At 44.8% G+C, this 23,293-nt stretch overlaps 1 protein-coding gene across 2 annotated transcripts in view; it reads left to right on the plus strand.

Moving 5' to 3' along the window:
- The window catches only part of CCBE1 (collagen and calcium binding EGF domains 1), a 238,227-nt gene extending 215,647 nt beyond the window's left edge, over window positions 1-22,580 (plus strand). Inside the window, exons 6-11 of one of the 2 annotated variants that reach the window (XM_084779950.1) lie at window positions 6,845-6,951; window positions 10,806-10,926; window positions 16,270-16,433; window positions 16,543-16,578; window positions 17,244-17,279; window positions 18,023-22,580. In XM_084779950.1, coding sequence (XP_084636076.1) covers window positions 6,845-6,951; window positions 10,806-10,926; window positions 16,270-16,433; window positions 16,543-16,578; window positions 17,244-17,279; window positions 18,023-18,256 — 698 coding nt within the window. In that variant the 3' untranslated portion in view covers window positions 18,257-22,580. The remainder of the gene's footprint in view (window positions 1-6,844; window positions 6,952-10,805; window positions 10,927-16,269; window positions 16,434-16,542; window positions 16,579-17,243; window positions 17,280-18,022) is intronic. The other variant, XM_084779951.1, reaches the window with a different exon arrangement.
- The last annotated feature ends 713 nt before the right edge of the window (window positions 22,581-23,293 follow it).

The raw sequence follows: 23,293 nt of genomic DNA on the forward strand, positions 1-23,293 counted from the left end.
GTGCCCATCTGTGTACTAGTCGTTTGATTCATAATCAGATAAAAACAGGAATTGAGAATATGTATGAATTTTCACACCAAGTTGACAGAGGAGATTTATTTTAAAATCCAAATTTGAGGCTTGTATTTCATGTATTATCTTCCAAGCCACTCATTTCATATCAGTCCGCTCCACTGTCAGCTGCAAAATCTCCACCAGATGGGGCTTCTGAGTGGAGCCATGAGGCTGCTGGGCGTTGTCATGGCAGCCAGATTCAGCCAAGGTGGCTGTCTCTGGAGCGGAGGGTCAGCCTGGGTGCTGGGTTTACTTCTTTGAGTTTGAAGAAAAAAGACAGAAAGAAAGAAAGAAAGAAAGAAAGAAAGAAAGAAAGAAAGAAAGAAAGACAGACAGACAGACTCAAGCAAACGAGGAAGAAAGGGAAAGAGAAGAAAAGAACTCCCAGATTGGTGGGCAAACGCTTCTAATGTTCACTTCCGAAGTACCTCTGATACCACTGCCAAACACCAAGCTGGTCATTAAAATTTAGAATTTTAGCCCGTGGAGACCAATGCCAATCACCTTCCAGCTGGAATGGACTTTGAGGCAAAATAGTCTTCGCTACCAGTGTTGGCCAGACCAGTTCCCTCAAGACAAAGTCCTTAGCCATCAGACGGCCAGAAGTTGAGTTCTGTATCATCATGAATGTGCATGCTTGCACATGCGCAAGGGCACACAGAAAGAACCGCAGTCACAGTCAAGAGAGGTTGGAGGGTCTGAGCTATCCCTGGGAAGGAAGGGGGCTCCTAGGGTGAGTCACATATACCAAGATGTGCAGGCAGATGAGAAAACCAGAAACATCTGGGCGTTCAAGAGATGGAGCCTCAGCTTCAAAAAGGGCCGGGAGGCAGCAGACAGCTGGAGACCAGCTGCCTCACAAGGAACAACTACAAAGGCAGATTCTGAAGGGCAGCTAGGTTGAGTCATAGAGGAGTCACCATGTGCAACAAGTAAATGCAAAATAGCTACTTGGAGGCAGCTCAGGACAGGGCATTTAGGGATCCCGGGCACAAGCTATAGCATGGGGCCACCTTTGAAACTCTGAATCATGTGGAGCCTACACATCCAGAGAGCACCACAGATCAAGGGACAACAGTCTTTGGGGAACAAAATTTAATCGGGAAAATAACTTACAAACCATTTTTTTTTTATTTAAAATTAAAATCCCTGAAGTTGTCCCTGGTGACAAAGAGGGTGAAAGAAAGGCAGGGCAGTATGGAGTATGTCTTAGGTTTTGTTATTTATTGAAATAAATGTGTTCATTGGCAGTGGGTGCCACCTTTTAGCTACCAGTCCACTAGTATGCAGGACCAAAGGGGAAATCATCATAAGAAAGTAGCATTCTAACTTCTCACTGTAGAGCTGGCTTTCCAGCTGCCTGTGCACAGTCTGTGGGTTGCCTGAATTGCTATAGAGATGACCTTCTTTACATGGGAGTTACGGAGCAAAACCATCAGAACAGCAAACGCGTGTTTCTGAGTGTCCTGGCAGAGCTCCCTTCTAGGGAGCGTTCAGATACCCATATCATAGATCAGGTCCCTCCCCCAAGAAGTCCCTGCCTGGTGGGGCAGAGTGATCGTCAAGGACAGAGACATTCGCAGCAAGAAGAAGAAAGACCAGATGGGAGTTGCGGAGACCTGCATAAGACTTGATGTGCTGGGTTCACTTGTTCTCTGGTTTCCAGAACACTCCATCCCCTGCAGTCATTCCCAGCTTCTCCACACACATTTCTCTTTGGTCCTCAGGGCATGAGCCCCTATAGTCCATCAGCTCAGCAACAGGATCTGCCTTGGTGAGAAGCCCTCGCCTGTGCCCCACCTTCAGAAAAATGAGCTCAGCAAGGATGAGAGGCGAGGCTGACAGATCTCACTGCATCTTTTTGCTCTTTTTAGGTTTTTGTTTGTTTGTTTGTTTGTTTTGAGAATTTCATATAGTTTTATATACTCTGTACCTTGGCCAGTTGTAGTCCTACAGTGATAATCATTTCTAGTTCCATCCATTTGCCTGCAGATTTCAAGATTTCTTTGTCATCCTCTACTGCAAACAGAGCTGAGAGATGCCCTAATCTATGGGCCTGATGATAAGTCATTAGGAGGTGATTCAACCCTGTGTCTGAGTAATAGAATAGTAGTAGCTTCTCTCCTAGTGTCTATGCTGTAGGTTCTCAGCCTCATAATGGTGTATAGGTCTCATCTTGTGGAAAAGGCCTCAAGTCCAACCAGAAAGTGTTTGTCTCACTCTCTGGCTTAGTCAGCTCTCAGGGATCGTCCAAGGACCACCTGTTGAGGGGTAGTGCTGCCCTACGGAATCAATTAATAATTGGTACCATCCTTACAAACACGCCAACAAGTCAATCTGATCTGGGCAAATCCTCAGTTGAGGCTTTCGTCTCAGATGAGTCTAGCCTGTGCAAGTTGACAATTAAAGCTAACTGTGACCCTTGAATTTCACATAATTACTTAAGCAACTTTATAAACCATCTAGCAGGTCTGTAGAGCTGGCACAGTGGGTAAAGTGCTACACAAGCATAGGACCCAAGTTCACATCCTCAGTGCCCACATGAAAGCCAGATGGAGCAGCACACATCTCTGACCCCATAGCTAGTGGTTCGGAGACCAGCAGATCCTGAGGCCTTGTCAACCAAATAGTCTAAGCAAAATAGCAAGCTCAAACTCGAAAGTTCATGAGAGAGCTTGTATCAAAAAAAGCTGGTGGTAGGGCTGGAGAGTTGGCTGGGTGGTTAAGAGCTGAGCTTGGGCCTAGCATCCACATCAGGCCTCTTAGAACTACCTGTAACCCCAGTTTCAGGTTATCTGGTGTTCTCTTCTGGACTCCTCAAGCACCTGCATGAACATGGTGCGCATACATATACTCCATCACACACACACACACACACACACACACACACACACACACACACACACACATACACACACACACATACACATAAATAAATGTTTGACTTTTTAAAGTAAGATATGTTGGAAAACACTAGCAGTAGACACCGCATGGACATGCACATCACATACCCACACATGCGTACAAAATAAGAATTTGTAAAAGGAGATTTATATTTTTAGTTTATGTTTCTTCTATGTGCTTGGGTGTTTTGATGCATGCATGTCTGTGCACATGTGTGCAGTGCCTGAGGAGGCCAGGAAGGGGTATTGGATGCCCTGAGACTGGAGTTACAAATGGTTATGAGCTGCCATGTGGGTGCTGGGAACTGAAGCTAGTCCCTGTGAAAGAGTGACCAGTGCTCTCAACTAATGAGCCATCTCTCCAGCCCCAAAATTATAAGTTTTAAAAGATCTCATAGGTGATGATGTTCTGGACAGCACAGACTGGAAACCATCTTATGTCACAAACCTAAGCTCTGGGACTAAACTCAGTAGGAGATCTGGGCATTCTCAGACAAAGGTGTTACCAGCAGATGGAGTGTCTCAAGTGCAAAAAATAGTGATTCCCTATACAGGGGCTGGCACCTGCACAGAGCAGGTAGAAACAGGGCAGACCTCTTGAATTGTTCCATATACAGAGATACTTGGTTTCTCTAACGGTGGCACAAATAGAAAATGTCCTTGTCGTTTGCTAGTACAAACCATCTGGTGATCTTACCACCAAGCCTTGCTAAGACACAAAACCTAAAAGGACCTGCACTGCATTGCAGGTTTTCTCCAGTTTCCCTCTGACTCTTTTTCCACCCTCTCCACATACAGCAATTTTACGTGTTTTGAAATAAATAAAACACACTAATTAAATGCCACCATCAGGTCTTTCACACTGCCCAGAAGTGTAATCCTTACAAAATTATTTCACGATATTTACTCTTAATTTTCAATTTACAGTCTCCACTGAACACAACATGTATGTGCAGAGAAATTTGATTTGCTTCCATATTTTACAAAGAAGCTCTTTGTTTTGTTTTGTTTTGTTTTTTGAAACAGGGTTTCTCTGTGTAGCCTTGGCTCTCCTGGACGCACTTTGTAGACCAGGCTGGCCTCAAACTCACAGTGATCTGCCTGCCTCTGCCTCCCGAGTGCTGGGACTAAAGGCGTGCGCCACCATGCCCAGCTAAGAAGAAGCATCATTACACCTGGGATCTGGGGTGTCCAGGGTAGAAACTGAGAAGTCATTCATACAGATAGTTTCAAGAAAGGACAGGCTCTTCGTGCACCTAGAAGGTCCCTGTCTTTCAATTGCTTGGCCCCAGTGCCACCGCTGTCTCAGGATGCTGTCTCCTGCCTCTGATGACTCTGCGGACAGAGAGAAGAAAGGGGGGTGGAAAGGGCCCTGCAATCATTTGTCTCACAGCCATGATGCCACAGAAGTTCCTTGCCTGGGAAGTTAGAGCCGTTGACCAGGGCTGGGTTAACGGTTCGAGACTGGTGTCTGGGAAGTTTTCCTCGGTATCTGCGGACACTATTGATGTCCGGCTCCAGGACCCCTTAACTTTTAGAAACCTTTTCAACATTTGCTGGGCTACAACATAGCAATGCAAGTCCTACCTGCCATTGTCATGTCCTTGTCCCCTAGCTGTGCAAAGACTCAGACTTGAAAGCCTACCCAGCTCTAACACCTTCTGTGTAGGGAACACTCCTCAGAGTATCTCAAGGGTGAGTGATTTCACATCTGAACAAGCAACTCAATAGTAAGATGCGCTCACGGCCAACAGAGCCTTCCAGGCATGAGGCAGCTAAGCATTTCCATCTGCTTTGGGCACATAAATTAGCCCAGTATTTCACCACTCTTTTTTTTTTGTAATGAAGATAATGATTATTAAGTATAAACACGTGATCTAAAACCACCTCTCCCTGTCTGGTATATGTTTTTGAGTTTGAGGGAAGTTCTTCAGGAAGAGATATTTCTCAAGCTTTTCATTGTCCAACGTCTACAATGTTAGAGTCGGACAAATGTGAAAAGGAAGTCCAGGGTCAGTGAGCTGCTCATCATACAAGCTTGATGGCCTGAGTTTGATCCCAGAACCTATGTAGAGGTAGAAGGAGGGACCCAGCGCCCCAAAGTTGTCTGACCTCTGCATGCATACCTTGGCACACATGTACAGGCGCATGCACGCACACACACACAGTATAATAAACTTTAAAACTAAAGTAATAAGATGGAAGGCTAGCACACAGAAGGGGTCTGGCCCCAGGACAGCCTCCAATGATTTGAAAGATTATCTCCTGGTCCGGTGATACAAGCCACCTGACATGACAACTCAGTGTTCAGTCACTTTGATTTTTATCTTTGAAACCCCAGAGCTGGAGCCAGTTGGGACACAAGGGAGTCTGTGTAGCACCACGGGGAGACGGTGAAGGAAATGTTGGCTCCGTCGTGAGTAGCTTACTCGCCTTTATTTTTCAACTTGTGTTTATTTTTTGATAAAGTTACCGTGACCCCAAGTGTCAATCAATACAGTTCAAAGACTCAGAAACCACCAGGTGTTTCAAATAACATTTAAGCTCTGATAATACGTAGATTAGGGAGCTCTTAACATGGGCCATGTTAAAACATACTGATACTGTCCCTTGCTGCCACCCGCAGGTGGGTGGGTGGAAGTGGATTCCAAAGGAGTTTTCAAAGCCCCCTGGATGGTTGTAATGTACCAGGGCTGAGTTCACAAAACAGCACAATCAAGTTTTGGAACTCAAATGCTTTGTTCAGTTGTGGCCTTCCCATATGAAGGACATTCTTGGGGTTTTCTGAGTTTACATGATAATGTTTATTATCTAAGCTGTTACATGCTCAGCATGTTTAACCTGACTCTGATTTAAAAAAAAAAAAAATTATAGTTTCATGCCCCCGTGTGGCTACTCAAGAGTACTGCATCTTTAAAATCTGGAAAGTCAGCAGAGTTGAGCTCAGGGCATATTTAGACAGAGAATAAGTTTAATACAGTAGCTTCCTGGACCTGTCTGACCACATCTGGATGTTCTCAGCAGAAACTCCAATAACAGGCTCCCTTTGTGCCTACCCCATGCCCCAAAGGACCAATTGGGCCTTACAATTGTGTGGCCTGCACACAGCACTCTGGGTAATCAAGTTACCCCCACCCTGATCTTATTTTTCTTATCTGTGAAAGAACATACATACATACATACACACACACACACACACATACACACACACACACACACACACACACACACACACACAAAATCAGTTCTAATATTCCATGGTCCATATAATATGAGTCCAGAGCCAAGTGATGGGGTAGCTTTATTTTGTCATGCTAATGTGCAATTGCTCAACCACATCAACACTTGGAAAATTCAGCCAGGAATGTGAAAATAGGGATACAGCAATGGGCTTTTCTCTCCTGTATGTGTGCCCTCAACTGATGGCTTGGCCTTATACCAAGGTCAGATATAAATTGTGAAGCATCCCCAACACCTCCCTTATGCAGGGCATGGCTCTACAGAGGCAGAGGGGTGGAGTAAGGATTGGTGTGAACAGTCAACTCCACACACTGTCTCATCTGCAAAGACTCTCAATGAGGAGTTATCCCAATTGCCACACATGAAAGATGCTGATAACAAGACCACAACACGTGTTCTCACACATATGGGATGTATAAGAACAGCTGGCTCCTTCTCTATCCCTCCACTCTCTCCTGACCTTGGGTCATGAGGACCCTGTCAGCATGAGAAGCTGAGAACCGCCAAATTGTCAACACCTATCCGTGACACCCTCCATGGTCAGCCTCTCTGTGTCCCGTGTCCAGGGACTGCCCCACCGATGCCATCTCTCTAGGCATGTGCCCGGACAGCCTCCCAACTGGATCTGAGCCTGTCTCCTTTCCCAGGTCACGACGAGGAGAAGTCCGAGAATGAGGTGAAAGGCGGGACTTGCTGCGCCACCTGCAAGGAGTTCTCCCAGATGAAGCAGACGGTGCTGCAGCTGAAGCAAAAGGTACCGTGAGCTAGGCAGGGGGAGCCGGGGGTGGGGGGGAGCGGGGAGTGTCCCACACAAGGGTTTGGGGTGAGTGAAAAAAAACCCAACAGGTCATTCTAGCTGAGCACTCATTGTAACTGATGTCAACTAGATATGGATTCTGGATGTCGCTCCCACTCCAGAGCTGAGCACCTAAACAGCAACAGAATACGAGGCAAAGACCTGAGGAGAAGGAGGAGCAGGAGGAGCAGGAGGAGCCAGAGGAGCAGGAGGAGCAGGAGGAGGAGGAGGAGGAGGAGGGTTACTATAGCAGGCCCGAAAGAGTAGAACCAGTAGTGTCATGATTTCTTGCAGAAGGTATAGATTCCCAGCCCTAGGCAGACCTTTGCAAGACATTTTTTTTTTAATCTGTTTCATTCATTGAGAACATTCACTCTTAAAGCTTCTGCAAACTGATGTCATTCTGCGGTGCCTTTATTTTCTCGGGTAAACTTTATGGTCTGGGGGGGACTCTGAGAAAGCAGTCCTCTGAGTGCTTCATGTCACCGGAAGTGAGGACCAACTCCCTTTCTTAAAGACTCTCCACCTGGTAGAGGGGTACCAGGGAGCTGGTAATGTCATCCAGCTGTGCGGAGGGGGGAGGGGCCTCATGATGGATGCCGAGGCCTGAATTCTTGGGTCACTGTCCTCGGCTGGTGTTCATTATACCTGAGGTCAGCACACTTGCTGGCTCGTCAGCCACTCTGAAATGGCTCTTCAGCTGCCCAAACATAAACGTACGGCTTTGTTTGTTTAATCACTTCCACTCAAGGCTCTCGGGAGATCAAAGCGGTGTGTATAATCTGTTTAACTTTGGCAGTCAGTTATTCTAAAGGGCAAAGGGGTAAACATGAGACGCTATCTCTTTGCCACAGCCAGAAAAACTGGCAGTCGCCCTAACGAGAACCCCGGCTACCAGCTAAACCGTCGAAACAACAGGCTGAGAAGAGAGGCAGCGTTTCCTTCCTCTGATGCATGGCTGATGAGGTCATGATGGGCTTTAGCAGAGGCTTGAATGTCCCTGTATGTTATATACTTGCACAATCACGAGTAAAACATGGACCTAATCATAAATAGCTTGTGATGCTGTAGAAAGGCAGGAAACCTCGTCTGTGTGGCAGTATAAACAAAGTGAAAGGAAGAACTATTTCCCATACAACCATCCCCAGGTGACACTTGAATTGACGTTAGCATTGTTTAGAGGAAACCCCGAAGGCTTGTAGAAGCATTAAGCTCGCCTTTCATAGGCTAGTGCATAGGCTTGGGGGAGGGGCCTGATTATGGTCCCAGGGCACAAAGCTGCCCTCGCTTTCCTTCCCTGGAAGTTACCTATGATCTTACATCAATTGTTTCCAGCTGGGATGGTTTAAAGACACTCAATATTGCAAGCTGTTCGCGCAAACTCGGCTGCTGGCTCTGGGCCTTGCAATAGTGTGAGACCCATGCAAGCTGAGAAATGTGAAGACGCTGAATGACTGATGAATGAGACACATGTGACCCTCAGGGGTTCACTGACACTTCTTAGGAATCATGAGTTTGTCTCAGCCCTCCACTAGCTCCCCAGGTGCTTGAGTTGAGCAAGAATCGCTCTACCTTATACCTCACTGTCCCCAGGCATGCAGCATGAATTCACACTGGCATTCATGGGCCATTATGAGAAGTGACAGGGGGGAGAGATGTGTGCGGAGACCGGAAGTCAACATTCATTGTCTTCCTGCATCATTCTCCAACTTATGTTTTGAGACAGGATCTCTTGCTGAGCCTGGAGCTTGCCATTTTAGCTAGACCGGCTTGCTAGCAAGTCCCTGACATCTGACTATCTCCATCACCCCCAGTGCAGGGCTTAGGATGATGTGAGCTTCCATGCCCCACACTTACATGGGAACTGAGGGTCCAAGCTTTGAGCAACCACTTTGCCCACTGAACCTTCACCCTTCCCTGTTTCTTTTTATTCCTTTCTTTTCTTCCCTTTCCTTTCCTTTTCCATTTCCTTCCTCTTCCATTTCCTTCCTTTTATCCTTACACTCTCTTCCCTTTCTTATTCCTCTTCCCTTCTTTCAGACAGGTCTCATCAGTAACCCAAGCTGGCCTTGAACTAGCTATGCAGTACACCATGATCTTGAACCATAAGACACAATCTGAAATGATGCATGCTGATTTTTGGATTACACAAGACTGCCTGCACCCATCTCTTCTGTCAGAGAGGACATTAACTGTGTAGTTATTAGGTTACCACCAAAGCTTTCACAGAGTCATAGGCTACCCAACTTCAATAAATATTAATATCACTTGTCCAAGTGATCCTCCGGCTTCCTCTGGAATGAGCAATCCAAGAGAGCAAGCAGCACCCACAGGCTCAGAAGTGACACACGGCCACCTCTGTCCCCTAGAAGCAGATAACCAACCCAAGAATGAAAACAACCATCATCGTTGGAAAAAAAAAAGAGTATTGAAGAATTTGTAGATTTTTTTTATTAATGTATTCATATTACATCTCGATTGTTAGCCCTTCCCCTGTTTCCTCCCATTCTTCCCTCCCTCCCACTTCCCCCCTTCTCCCCTCCCCTATGTCTGTGATTGAGGGAGACCTCCTCCCCCTATATATGCTCTTAGAATATCAAGTCTCTTCTTGGTAACTTGCTATCCTTCCTCTGAGTGCCGCCAGGCTTCCCCATCCAGGGGACGTGATCAGAAAAGGGGCACCAAAGTTCGTGTGAGAGTCAGATCTCACTAAACCACAAAAGTTTCTACTGTCCATGTGTTCTGAAGATTTTCCCTGAATGTATTTTGATCAGTCACCCACACTCCTGTTCCTGGTTCTTATTTTTTTTATCTAATGAATTTTTAAAATTATTTTTCTTTTTTTTACATATACATTTATATTATTACACATGTATACAATAGACTACCTACAGCAAGAAGAACCACAAAACAATCAGGAATTTTATATATATATAAATATATATATATATTTATAACCTTCATAGTGGTTTGGCTATTTGTATTTGGCAATCTTTCCTATCTTGGTGAGTCTAAAATTCTGAATGTAATCAATATCTATCATATCTCATCTTTATCAACTTCAAAACATCTATCTAGACCTAGAAACAACTTAACTCCTAAACAACTAAGCTTAATTATAAAACTAAACAATATGGTCTTTAACCCAATCAGAGACTTGAGAAGGAATAAGATAAATTACCTGAGTAGACAGGAAGTGCAGGTTAGCACCTTCCAAAATGAGAAAATGACAGACAGTTTGCTGCCTGAACAGTCACCCAAAACTCTCTATAACACTGGAGCATATCTTCAGCCTTCTGGCCCAATATACTTGACAGACATATTTGAGGCAGGAACTATTGAGAACTTACCCTGTCTTGGCAGAGTTTGGCCATTGACTCTGCCTGCATCCAGGCTTGTAGTTCCTGGTTCTTTAAGGAGAGGGGCCATGTCTTGGTCACCACTGGATCCATAAAACAAAGCACAGGTCCTGACATATTATATATAATGAATATGTGTTTGATTTATAAAGTAGTTACTTGAAAGATTGGAAGTTCAAAGTTAGCATGCTTTATTAGTCATGGTAACTGTGTTCTCTGGATGTCCCTGTGCCCCTAGATGTACCTGGCTTTAACCAGTGACTCACCAGACACCTCATGCAAGAAGTCGCACAGCTCCTTGGCCACAAAGGAGCTGGCCCCTTTGCCCTCTGACTAGCTACAGTTAAGAGCAGAATCGTGATAAGGCCTTCCAGCCTCTGCTGATGGCTCTAACACAGGCTTCCTCATGGAGCCTCCCTGGCTTTCTAACCCATGTCTGCTTTGCCTCTGTAGATTGCTCTGCTTCCCAACAATGCTGCTGAACTGGGCAAGTATGTCAATGGTAACAAGGTGCTGGCCTCAAACACCTACCTTCCTGGACCTCCTGGCCTGCCTGGGGGACAGGGCCCTCCTGGTGAGTATGAAAAAGGAGCCTAGGATGCCAGTGGCATCTCTGCCCTCTCCACCCACTAGACCATAGGCCGTCTGAGAGTTCACACTCAGTGAGGTCGGGCAGGATTCTCACAGGCAAAAGTGGATGTGCGGAGCAACACACCTATACAATGAGAGGCCACAGGAAGTTGGGTCCTATAGCTTGGGAAGAAGGGGTGAATTTTCTGGGATCAGATAAGACTCCTGATGATTATTTTTAAAGCAGACCATGATGCTACACAGCTGAACTCCCACTACTCAGGACTTAGTGGAAGAAAGACCATGAGTTGGAGGCTAGCCTGGGCTACATAGTGAGATCCTATCTCAAAAGCGGTTATTTTAAGTTCATGAGAAGCACCGTGAAGACTATTATTTAAGTTCACTCTAGGGGAAAAAAAAAAGAACTTTAAGATAGAGTAACAGACTCAAGATTATTCAGGTCTACTGAATCACAGCCAGCCCCTCACTACTGGCCTTGGTTCTGTCTTCACCTTCTCTTATTGCTTAATGCATTTTTAACTATATTCTTACTCCTGTCATGTTGTGGGATTTGTTGAGGGAGAGATCATACAGTGAGGTGCACCACTCCAAGACTGACTTTGAGTTTTGACAAGTATAGACTCCACACCAACCTCACAGGACAGGAAGCTTCCACCATCCAAAAAGTCCCCTTGAGACATGCACCACCGTGCTCTCGCCATACAGGCTCGAGATTTCTACCCGCTGCTTTGCTTTACCATTCTAGGGCGGCATTTCAGAGAGCTCTTTTAGCTTATGTTCCATATGACTGGCTTCTTTCTATCAACATACTGTTTCAGAGATTCACCCTTACATCACTAGAAGACCCCAATGTCCTGTCCTTTCACCAGGAAAATATAGTTCTGAGTTGTTTTTTCACTTTTATTGTGAATCTCTCCATCCATACCTCAGCAGTAGAGAAGAAATGGCATCAGTGTGCGACTCTAAACCATGGCTGTCTCATCCCTGGTTACCAACCCAGCAGTGTGATGGCTCTAGCCTCTGATGTTCTATCTGAGAAGAGGTGACACACTCAGTGACTACAACCAGAGGAAAAGTAGGCCAGACTTCCACCTGCAATCCCAGCACTAAGGAGGCTGAGGCAGAAAATTGCTGTGAGTTTGAGGGTAAAGAATAAGATCCCATCTCAAAAAAATAAAAAACAACATACAAAACAAGAAAGGCTCCAGGTCAGAGCACATGAGCTTCTTTTCTGAAGGCTGCAGGCAGATAGCGTGTCGCTGGCAGCCAGAGGTGAGCACTGGAGGAGTGAACTGGTCAAGGAAGATTGGTAACGTAGCACAACAGGAGAAGCATGGCTCAGAGTTCTTTCCAAAGGATTGAGTGCTTTCTGTCTATGTAGGTCTTACTTAATCCCCTGGTCTCCATCGTTGGCCTGAGGCTCAGTCTACACAGAAGAACTGACCAAGGACTTTGACTTATCTTCTTGTTCATCCAATGGCCTGAATAATCTCTGCACCATGGCCATTTTGTCAGGCAGACACGTCACCCTGGCATCTTGCTTCATCTAAGTAGGCAGGGCTCTCTCCTTACACACTGATTGATTGCTAGCATAGTGGTCCTAGACCCTCTGTAAGTGCATGCTCTTGCTTTGCCTCTCAGGCCACTTGGTTTTCCTTAATGAAGGACTCGCTAGTTTGCCTTCCATTCCTGCCTTCTGCTTTCTCACATGGTTTGAGCTGTCCAGGGTCCTTGAGGGAGAATAGCCTGACTGAAGATGAGTGGGCCTGTGCAGTGCATGAAGAATTTCTCATTCTTTTCTAGACTTGGGTGTCTTTCCTATGAAACGTATTGTGGTGTCCAGAGAGCTCATGAAGGTCTCACTTTCCATTTGCATATCAAGGTCTGTCCAACATTTTAAAGGCACTTGACACACAATGGCCTCTGATGTTTACTGATTAGGTAATTGTAGCTGACATCTCGCCTCTAGCTTGTCTTCCTGCCGTCAGAGAATAGTTACAGGAATGTTCTGTTCCCCCTTCCCAAATAAACTCTTCCAATATGTACCCAGAATGGGAATTGAGGGTTGGGACATGAGACATGTTTGGGTGGAGCACTAACTGCTTTCAGCTTCACCTCATTGTTAAATGAACAATGGAACAATAGAAATGGCTTCTCCAAATATGAAAAGCCTAAGATCTTTGGAGCTTTGTTTTTTTTTTTCCAGAGTCTGGAATCATGCCATGTTGTCACTATGTGCTGTTAGTAGGAGCTAGTTACCAGTGAAAATCTAACACACAGGAGACAGTGTGGCGCAGTGATCAGTGCAGCCTACTGGCATACACCCGTCTGGGAGAGTGCAGATGAACAAGATGCACAAGGCAGATTTTCTGAAGTGGGCTCAAGCTTGCTGATCTCCCACCTGCAGGATAATGACCTGCCCTTCCTCCAAACAGACAAACCTAACTCAAAATTAATTAAAGACCTAAATGTAAAACACCAAAGTCATAACAAGTAGCATGACCATGGATCGTTCAGTGATTTCTTAGACACATTCCCCAAAGCAGAAACAAACAAAAGTGAAATTATGTCAAACATAAAAGCTTATGTGTATAAATGAAACACTGAAAGGGGTCAAAGGGCAGCCTATAGAAAAGGAGAAAATGTTTGGAAGCCATTTGCCCAATGAAGAGTTAACATCTAAAATATGCTTTAAATATAATAATCCAACAGCAATAAAAGCCAAACTGATTAAAAGATGGGCAAGAACCAGTAACTTGAATACCCTTTCCTCAAGAACATACACAAACAGCGAACAAAACCATAAAAATCACTCAATTCACAAAGCGTTAGAAGAAAGCAAACCCAACCTATAGAAAGATAGTCACTTATGCCCAGTAACAGAGGAAAATGGCAAGGGAAAGTTAAGCATTTGTCAGTGTTGGGGTTTGGCTATAAAGTGTACCTCCCCAACGTCCTCATGTACTGGGGCGTGGTACTTTGCTGATGGCATCCTTTGGGGGTATGAGATCTGGAGCAAGTCCCAAGGGCCATGTCCTAGGATCTGACTAGTCCCTGGCACTTCCCTCCCTGGCTTCTCTGCTTCCTGTCCATCAGCTTGTGAGCCCTGCCTTGTTCCCTCCACCACAGTGGGTTGATAACCCTGAAAGCATGAGCCGAATTAAATCTCCCCCTTAGGTTTTTCAGTCAGTATTTGGTTACAGCAACAATAAAGCTAACTGATGTAGAAAGACTATAGAAAATTACAAAATTATAAAAATTATAAAATGTAAAATAATATAGCCACTATGGTAATATAATGAGGTTCATGTCTGAGTCACCTCAGAGTCTGATTCTGATCACTCCATAGCTGCGTGCTGAATTTCCTCTTGTTTATTTATGTGTGTCAAAAAAAAAATTTTTTTTTATCAAATGCTGCACATCATTTCTAGATAAACACTAGAGCCTGAGAAACTTGGTAATCACTCTTAGAGACAGGCCCCCTCTTCCTTTGTCAGGTTGATAACAGGAAGTTGAGTCATCCTGACAGGTAGTTGAGTTCCTCTGGAGCTTTGTTGTCACTACGGTTGCCTTCATGGCTTCCCCATCTTGAGTTGTTTAAATCCCTCCAGAGGTCGGATGCTACTCCTTTGTGCTGAGTCAGCATTGGTGGATTTTTTCTGTTTGTATTCCACTCTTAGCTTTCCGAAGTTCCTACACAATTCTCCACATCCTTGTCCTTGCCTCAATAATAAATTCCTTTTACTTTATATTTCATGCAAGAGTTGTGGGCAGAGGGACAGTTTCACTTTTCTTTGTCCTGTGTTTCCGGGCCTTGAATGAGCATGAACTCTTCTTCACACTAATCCCTAGCAAACCATGGAGAGACCAGCATTTCCTACCCTTCCCTCACCAGAAGTAGGTGTATATATATAATGCTTTCAGGAGAGGGCACATGTTCCCCATCTTGGGGGACTGAAGATTTTATGATGATGGCTAAAGGTAGGAAAGTTATATGTAGAGATAGTATCTTGTGTATTGTGTGGATGCGTTGCTTGTCAGTTAAAAAAAAATCTATGGCCTATAGAAAAGAGTACAACAGAAGGTGGGACATCCACCAGGCAGAAAGGATTCTGGGACAGAGCCAGGCACAGGAGACTCATCAGGGAAGGTGTGAGGAGGACAGACACATAGCACCTAAACAGAGGTAACCAGCCACGTGGCAAAATGTAGATTAGTATAAATGCTTTATTTTTAGTTATGAGCTAGTCAGAGAAGAGCCTACCTATATGGCCTAGGTGTTTGTAAATAATTTTCTTGAGTCTCATCAGTGTGTTCTGGAGCTTGGGGTTGGGAGGAAAAGCACGCACCCTACTACAGTTGTGTAGTTAAGGAACACTCCATAGAGCTACAAAGAATGGCTAAGGGGTGAACAACACTGGCAGGAGGCAAGCATAGAAAAGTGGAAGCTTAGCAGAGGTTTAGTGCTTACTGTGTGAGAAGTAGTAGTCCATGTAGCATGTGTGTGTACCTAAAATTGTGTCGAATACAGCCACAGAGTACTGGAGTTTTGTTCAGATTTGGAGATAAGAGACTAAAGTTCAAAGAACTAAAGCAAATTGTCAGGGATTCAAATGTAGGTCTCTCTGATGCCAAAACTTCTACTATCTGTGTGTGTGTGTGTGTGTGTGTGTGTGTGTGTGTGTGTGTGTGTGTGTGTGTGTGTCTGCGCATGCACATATGTGTAAGCCAGATGGAAACATTTCTGTGTCTTTCTGTATCACTGCCTGCATCTCACATTTCAGAGAGACTGGATGGCCCCAACCCCCTAGGATCTTTCTATATCAACAACCCACTCACTGCCTGAGATTGGGTTTACAGATATGTACTACCACACCAAACTTTTACATGGGTACTATGCATCTGTGCTTGGGTCTTCATTCTTATGCAGAAAGCACTTTATCCACTGAGCCATCACCCTATCCCCAAAACCATGGACTCTTAAGTACTCTTTAGATAACATGACATGCTACTGTGGTCCAAGGGTAGAGAGAGGCGCAGAGCAGGGCACGCTTAAAGGGTAAAGCATGTAGATTACTGACTGAGTAGGGAGGTTGTGGGACTAGGGGTCTACAACAGGAAGACTCTCAAGTTTCTAGCTTGAGCAGGTGGGTGACAGAGGGAGAAAGGTGAAGTCACTTTTGTGTTGAGTTTAAATTCCCATAGACACATTAATATAAATGCCACAAGCAAAGAGCAGAGTTAAAAGAAATGTCTACAGTGACCCCTAGATGCTCTCGTTGTCCTTATTATGGGGTAAATGCTAATAAGTGCTTCTTAATTGCAGGCTCACCAGGACCCAAGGGGAGCCCTGGATTCCCTGGTATACCAGGCCCTCCTGGACAGCCTGGCCCACGGGGCTCAATGGGACCTATGGGACCATCCCCTGACCTGTCTCACATTAAGCAAGGCCGGAGGGGTCCTGTGGTCAGTGTCTTCTCTGAGAGCCATGTAATATTGGGAGGGGGGTAATCTGTGTTTTGTCCATTCATTTGTTTGTTTGTTTTGCATTTTTTGTTTGTTTGCTTCAGTTAAATCATCAGATGTTTGTGTCTTTTAGGGCCCACCGGGAGCACCAGGAAGGCATGGCTCCAAGGTGAGTCTTATAAACAGTCCTTACCAGCTGCAGGTCTGTTTCTACCCACTGTTGTGCATCCAACAAAGCTCAGAAAGCCCTATTTCCCTTCCCCATGTTACATAGAGCAAAGCTGAAACACAGATACACAGGCTGAGAGTGGCAAACCACTCAGTCCTAGAATGCTTGAAAATCCTAAACTTTTGGAGCCCATGTAACACGGTGGGGGGAAATTTTAAGCCTCTGTGCAGTGATTTGGGGTTCTCACTACTCACGTATTTTAGAATGGCCTCCCTTGTTTAAGGGGAGAACCACACACAACTCCATGTACACAAGTGGTGGCTTCCCTGTAGAAAGTTGACTGTTGCCTGGCTCATAGAGCATTCAGTATGCCTTACTTCAGAAATGCTGGTGTCTCACATATTGCCTAGAAAAACAAGGTTCCTTATCCGATCTGGCTTGAAAATAGATAGTCTTGTGAGAACTCAGCAGCTGAGCCACTCGACCCAAGCTTGCCAGTTCCAATAAGAGGCCCGCTGAGCCCAGCTTTGACTCCATATTGATTTCCTGTCCACAAAAGCCTATTTCCTACAGGAGGGTGGTTGTGGGTGGTGGGTGTCTAGCCAGACACTGTGGTATTTATATCCGCGTGATCCAGAATGTTAACCTTCGCCTATTGGTTTTAGGGGGAGAGAGGAGCACCTGGGCCCCCAGGGTCTCCGGTAAGTTGCACTGTCTGTCCTGCTTACCCAGTGGGTGTGGCACTCATAAAATGGTAGATTGGGGCTGCTGAGATGGATTAGTGGCTAAGGACACTTGTCACCAAGCCTGATGACCTCTTCTCACATATGAACGCTGGTGACATTGTCTTCCTTTCTCAGGGGACTTTCCAAAAAAAGCTAGAAGTCAGAGTAGTGGTCAAGAGGTTAAGGTCCTGCTGGATTTGAACCAACTTCTCCCATACTGTGTGACCATGGCAAAAATCCCTGATTTTTATGAGTTTAAGCTTTCCGTCTGTAAAATGCAGGCGCAACATCACAGGTTTCCACTGGGCTCATAGGTAGACATTTAAATGGAAGGCAAAGGGCTTAGAAAGAACAAATAGGTCTAATGTTTTCTGTTCTTTAAAAAAATGAAACTATTAATATGTTTATATGATGAACAACAGGGGCTGGAGAGATGGCTCAGAGGTTAAGAGCACTGGCTGTTCTTTCGAAGGTCCTGAGTTCAATTCCCAGAAACCACATGGTGGCTTACAACCATCTATGATGAGGTCTGATGTCCTCTTCTGGCCTGCTGGCATACATGCAGACAGAATACTGTATAAATAATAAATCTTAAAAAAACAAAACAAAACAAAAACCAAAAGATGAACAACAGGACGCATGGGTGGCAGGACTAGGCAGGATGCTGCTGCTGTGACAGGTAACTGATTTCATAGCTCTCGTTCCTCCCACGTGCACAGGGACCACCAGGGTCTTTTGACTTCCTGCTGCTTGTGCTGGCTGACATTCGAAATGACATTGCCGAGCTGCAGGACAAGGTGTTTGGGCAACGGACTCACTCTTCTACAGAGGACTTCCCCCTACCTCAGGAATTTTCCAGCTACCCAGAGACTCTGGACTTTGGGTCCGGGGATGACTACTCTAGAAGAACTGAAGCCAGGGACTCTGAGGCCCCGAGGGACTTCTATCCATAATGCATCCCATGTCTTCATGCCCGCTAGAAGAGGAGCGAGCCTGCGGCCAGTCATAGCATCTGAAGAAAAATACCACTGGAGGCCGGAAGCCTTTGTCTTCACTGTCTTTCTGCCTCGTCCTTACTCTGCTTCCAAACCCTGTTTTCCAAGTATCCTGCACATTGCACTAACTACAAGAGGGCGTGATGGGTTAACGTGCTGTTCTTGAAGAGACAATGGGTGGTTTTCATTAGGGCTTTCCTTGACATCGTGGTTTCTCAGGAGCTTTTGGATTTCTGAGTTAATTGCACCCACAGATTCTTAAACTTTGGCAGAATGAGTGAAAAGAAGGGGAGAAATGGCAAAGTGGGTTCTTAGAAGTGTAAGGTCCGTGCTAAAAAGAAAATTATGTTCAAAATACTGGACTACTCATTCTCTGCTGTCAGGAGTAAACTCTTCCATTGGCAAGGTGGAAGGCGCACCTCCTTATCAACATCACAGATTTCAAATTCTGCATCCCATTTTCCAGCCGCCTTTTTCCAATTTGGTTATAGAAACAAGAGAATAGAAGAGAATGTGTTGGGAGAGACAGAGAATTAGCCTTATATTTCCTGTAACGTAGATTGTTGCCACAATTTCAAATTCAAATATGACAGTCAATGATCCATGCAAATCCTACTGGGAGAAGGAAGTTCCTTTGGTTGTAGGGCCAAATCACATTGTCTAAGGCCTCGAGGTGATGAAACACCCTGTACGTACTAGAACAGGAAGCTCCTGGTGGCCAGGACATTTGAAGACTATTTGATCAAAAGAGTTGTCCTGCTCCATACATATCAGATGATTTGTTAAATAAGGTGGCTGGTCTTCAAGAAGTACAAAATGCTTGGACCCTGACCATGTGGCCAGATGTGCCATCAGGCCCTGATCCAGGAAGAATGGAGGCTGGAGGAAAGTTGCTGGCCTGGACTCTTGGCCAAGGATGACAGGGGGACAATGAGAAAGGCATCACCGAAGCTAGATTACAGTGGCAGATTAATCTGCTCTGAGATGTTTGACATTCTCATCCAGAGCCAGCCAAGCTTACAAACACACTTGGAAGAACATCCAGCAGAGAGGTCTCTGACAAAGAGAAGGAGGAGACGTTTCTTCTAACTTGACATAATTTTCCACTATTTCCCCCCAATTTAGTTAAAAATCCCTGTTGTTCTAGGTCTCCTTGAGCTTTTTCTCCTGGGAGGGAAGCACATCTCCCAATGTCTGCCCGAGTCCTTTCTTGGCGCACTTCTAGATCCCCAGGGAACCATGTGCCTGGAAAGGAGCAAGAAGCCAGGTTCCTTCTTGATGTCTTTGGTCCTCTTGTTTCAGGGATCATCTACCAGGTTCCTTCATGAACACTCTCTCCTTGGGCGTGCAGCACACTCCTTAGCATTTTCTGGCTAACTCCGCCTTTCTCTTGAGCTTCCCATGGGATCTTGCCCACATGCTCACCTATACCAGGGTCTCTGTTTGCTATCCTGCAGTGTCCCCTTGTATTTCCAAGAAGTTTGTGTTTATCTTTTCCCCGTGTCCTTTTAACCTCCACCATCTTCTCACCCACTACTGTGACAATTTGTTGAAAGAAAACTGTCATTGGGTTTGCATGACACTGTATCATCCATTCTTCTTCCTGAGCAAAGAGTCTACAGAGCTTGGGAGCCCGGTGGGCTTTTGCTTCCTCTCCCCTGTTTCCCTTCCACTCTGGTATCTCTCTCCTGGCCTTCTTACCCTCACTCTCTTTTCTCTCTTCTTCCTTTTCTTTGCCCACTCTCCTTCCTTCCCTCCCTTTCTCTCTCTCCGCCTTCCCCTTCAATTCTCTTGCTTTCTTTCCTCCTTCCTTTGTTCCCTCCTCCTCTTCCTCTATTCCCTGTCTGTCCCTTCCTCCCTGCTTGCCTGCCTGTCTTCCTGTCCTGTTAGGAAGGCAGGATTCCCACCCACTCGCGTCTAATCCCCCAGTGGCTGTCCACCAGCAGTTCACGATGAAGACAAGCACACACTTGCTCTGTTTGATTGCTGTCTCTTCACCCACACCCTCTCAGTCTCTTCAGAACCCAGCATCATCATAGATGGCCTTGCCAACCAAGGGTTCCTAAAGAGATGGATGAAACTACAGTCAAGTCCCACCTGGAATCTATTTAGTGCTCCTGCTTATAGAACCCACCATTTACAGGGTGTGGATGGATGAATTCTCAAAACTATGCACAGTCTCTGTGAGCAATGATTATGTCCATCTTTTTTATGAGGAATTTTATAACTACTTTCTATGTCTACTCTTTCTAGACAGTGAACTGTGTGTAGAAATGTAATCTTTATTGCCAAATACTGGCAAAATGCAAGCACACTCCAAGCTGGCTGGAGGCCAAGACAATGTAGTAAAAGAATGAAGTAAAAGCCGTAATCTCTGGGGTTTGTGAGTCTGCTCTAGATAATTATCTCAAAGAAAATGTACAAGAGCCTGTATTCTGTAACCTTGACCTGCGGGACCACATCAATTTAGATAATCATTACTCCTCAGATTTCCAAAACTGGAACTACGAACTAAGCATAAGACCAAAGTATGTCCCCTTCTTGTCCAAATTATAGTTTTTTAGTGGCAAGGCATTGTTGCTCATCTGTCTTTTAATTGTGGGTAGAAAAATCAATGCTTTACTATCTAAACAAACTTCTGCTCAAAATTCCATAGGAAGGTCTTTGGGAGGAAGCACAGTTCAAGACAGATTTACTGAGTCACTTCATATCTTGTGGGGAAAATGTTTTGGTTTTCTATGCCTCCCCCAATCCTTTAGAAGAAATGTTCAGTTTTTTAATATCCCCACAAGTAAGCCTTGGTTATACATTGCCTCTGTGTTTATAAGGCAATGAGAATAAAAAGTCCCTGGAAATAATGTAAGGAAGATGTGCATTTTAGATCAGGGAAACTGAATTTCCCAGTTCCAGTGGGGAAAATAATCAGCTTTCCTGTGCCAAATAAATATTAGGAGGCAGATGTGGCAGTGTACATCTGTAATCCCAGCACCTGAGAAGCAGAAGATAGGCAGGTCAAGAGTTCAAGGTCAACCTTTGCTACATAACAAATTTGAGGGTAGCCTGAGCTATATGAGAGTCTATCTCAAAATAATTAATAATAATAATAATAATAATAATAATAATAATAATAATAATAATCAGGAGACTGGAGAGAGATGGTTCAGGAGTTAAGGATTCTTGCAGTTCTTCCAGAGGACCAGAGTTCAGTTTCCATCTCCTGCATCAGGCAACTCATAAACTCCTATAACCTCTGTGCCAGGTGCTCTAATGCCATCTTCTGGCTTCCATGGCACCTGCACTCAGATGTACATACACATGCACATAATTGAAAATAAAGTCTCCTTTTAAAGAGTGGGTATAAAAAGGCTGCTTCCTTTCCTTGTTTTCTATGCTGCTCTCCAATCCTTGCTACAGAATTAACTAAAGTCATATTGATATGTAAAATCCTTTGTCCAGCAAGTAAACAATGAGTGCCCATTGACCTTGGAGGGAAAAAAGGGGCATCGGCCCCACAAAAGACCAGGTGCTGAACACCCAAGTAGATCCAGGTAAGTCATGTTCCCTTTCCAAGGTTCTGAACAATCTTGGCCTTGGGAGTGTCGCTATCAGGCATGTTGGGACAGAGCTTTTTCATGACCTGGCATCATACTTCACCTTGAGGTCTCAGAAAGCAACTCCCTATCTTAGTTTGAGCATCACATTCCTTCTCTTCTTGCCTTAGCCACGCTGCCTCACAGAGACAGCTGCAGCGAGCAGAATCATCTTCCGGGAAACCGTTCTAAAAGGGAACGTCATTTGCTGGGACCTGAGCCAAACAATTGGTAGAACAGAGCCTTCTAAAGTCTTTAGTCATGTATTCAGGGAAATACATGGGTTGCTTCCTGACACAGTAATCATGTATGTCTACAATATGTCAAAAATAATTTTCTATTCAGATTTTTTTAAAAAAATACTGAGAGTTGTAATTGTTAAAGCTGAAATGGTATGCTTTATATATTCCTCCTACTATAAATGTTACTGTCATAGAGAAACCATGGAAAAGGACGTTTGGGCTACACATCTCTTGGGGAGCTCAGCATGTTTTGTCTAATTCCCAGAGCTTGTTCCCTGAAGGGTTCATGAGTCTGTTTTTATTTCTCAGTGACTGGTCATATACATCAACATCTCTGCTCATTATTTATATCAGGTCTTATAAGAGTCAAACTTATATTCCAACAGTCATGGATACTATGAAGGGCGTTTGTATGACTGTATATGCTTAATAACAAAGTTATTTTTCTTATGTGGTTCTCCTGTGTTTTGTCCTGGCACTACTGTAAAAGTGGTCACCCTGTGACCAACTGAATATGGTTTATCCATTACTTTTCTTGTTGTATGCCAAAACATATGACAAGAGAAGCTTTAGGAAGTCCCCCATGCACGCACTTAGGGCTTGAGGAAAACTTTATAACGGTGAGAAAATCATGGCTGAGGGTCCATGGTGGCTAATGGCATTGCATTTGCCATCAGGACGCAAAGATCCATGCTTCCCTTTGATTGTTGGCCCCTCTGAGAACTAAGTACCTATCTGTCTGCCTCCTTTCTAAACTAAGGAGGCCTGGGATGGCTGAGGAGATGCTTTAGTTGATAAAATACTTGCCATGCAAGCATGAGACCTCAAATCCAGATCCCCAGCACCCACAGAAAAAGCCAGGAGCTGCAGTATGCACCTGTAATCCCAGCACTGGGGAGGTGGAGACAAGAGCAGCCTTGGGGCCAGCTTCATGTTCAGTGAGAGACCCTAATTCACAAAATAATATTGCAAGTGATTAAATAAGATACCCTTTATTGACCTTTGGCCTCTATTTGCAGGCATGCACACACACACACACACACACACACACACACACACACACAAACTTTCTTTTCTCTATTGGTGGTATATGTCACAATCCCAAGGATATAGAAAGAGTTGAATAAATTAGATTTAACTAACATTTATTTTTCATGGAAGCT

The sequence above is a fragment of the Acomys minous genome (genome assembly GCF_964271855.1).
Source record: "Acomys minous genome assembly, chromosome: 4".
In the NCBI taxonomy this organism is placed as follows: Eukaryota; Metazoa; Chordata; class Mammalia; order Rodentia; family Muridae; genus Acomys; species Acomys minous.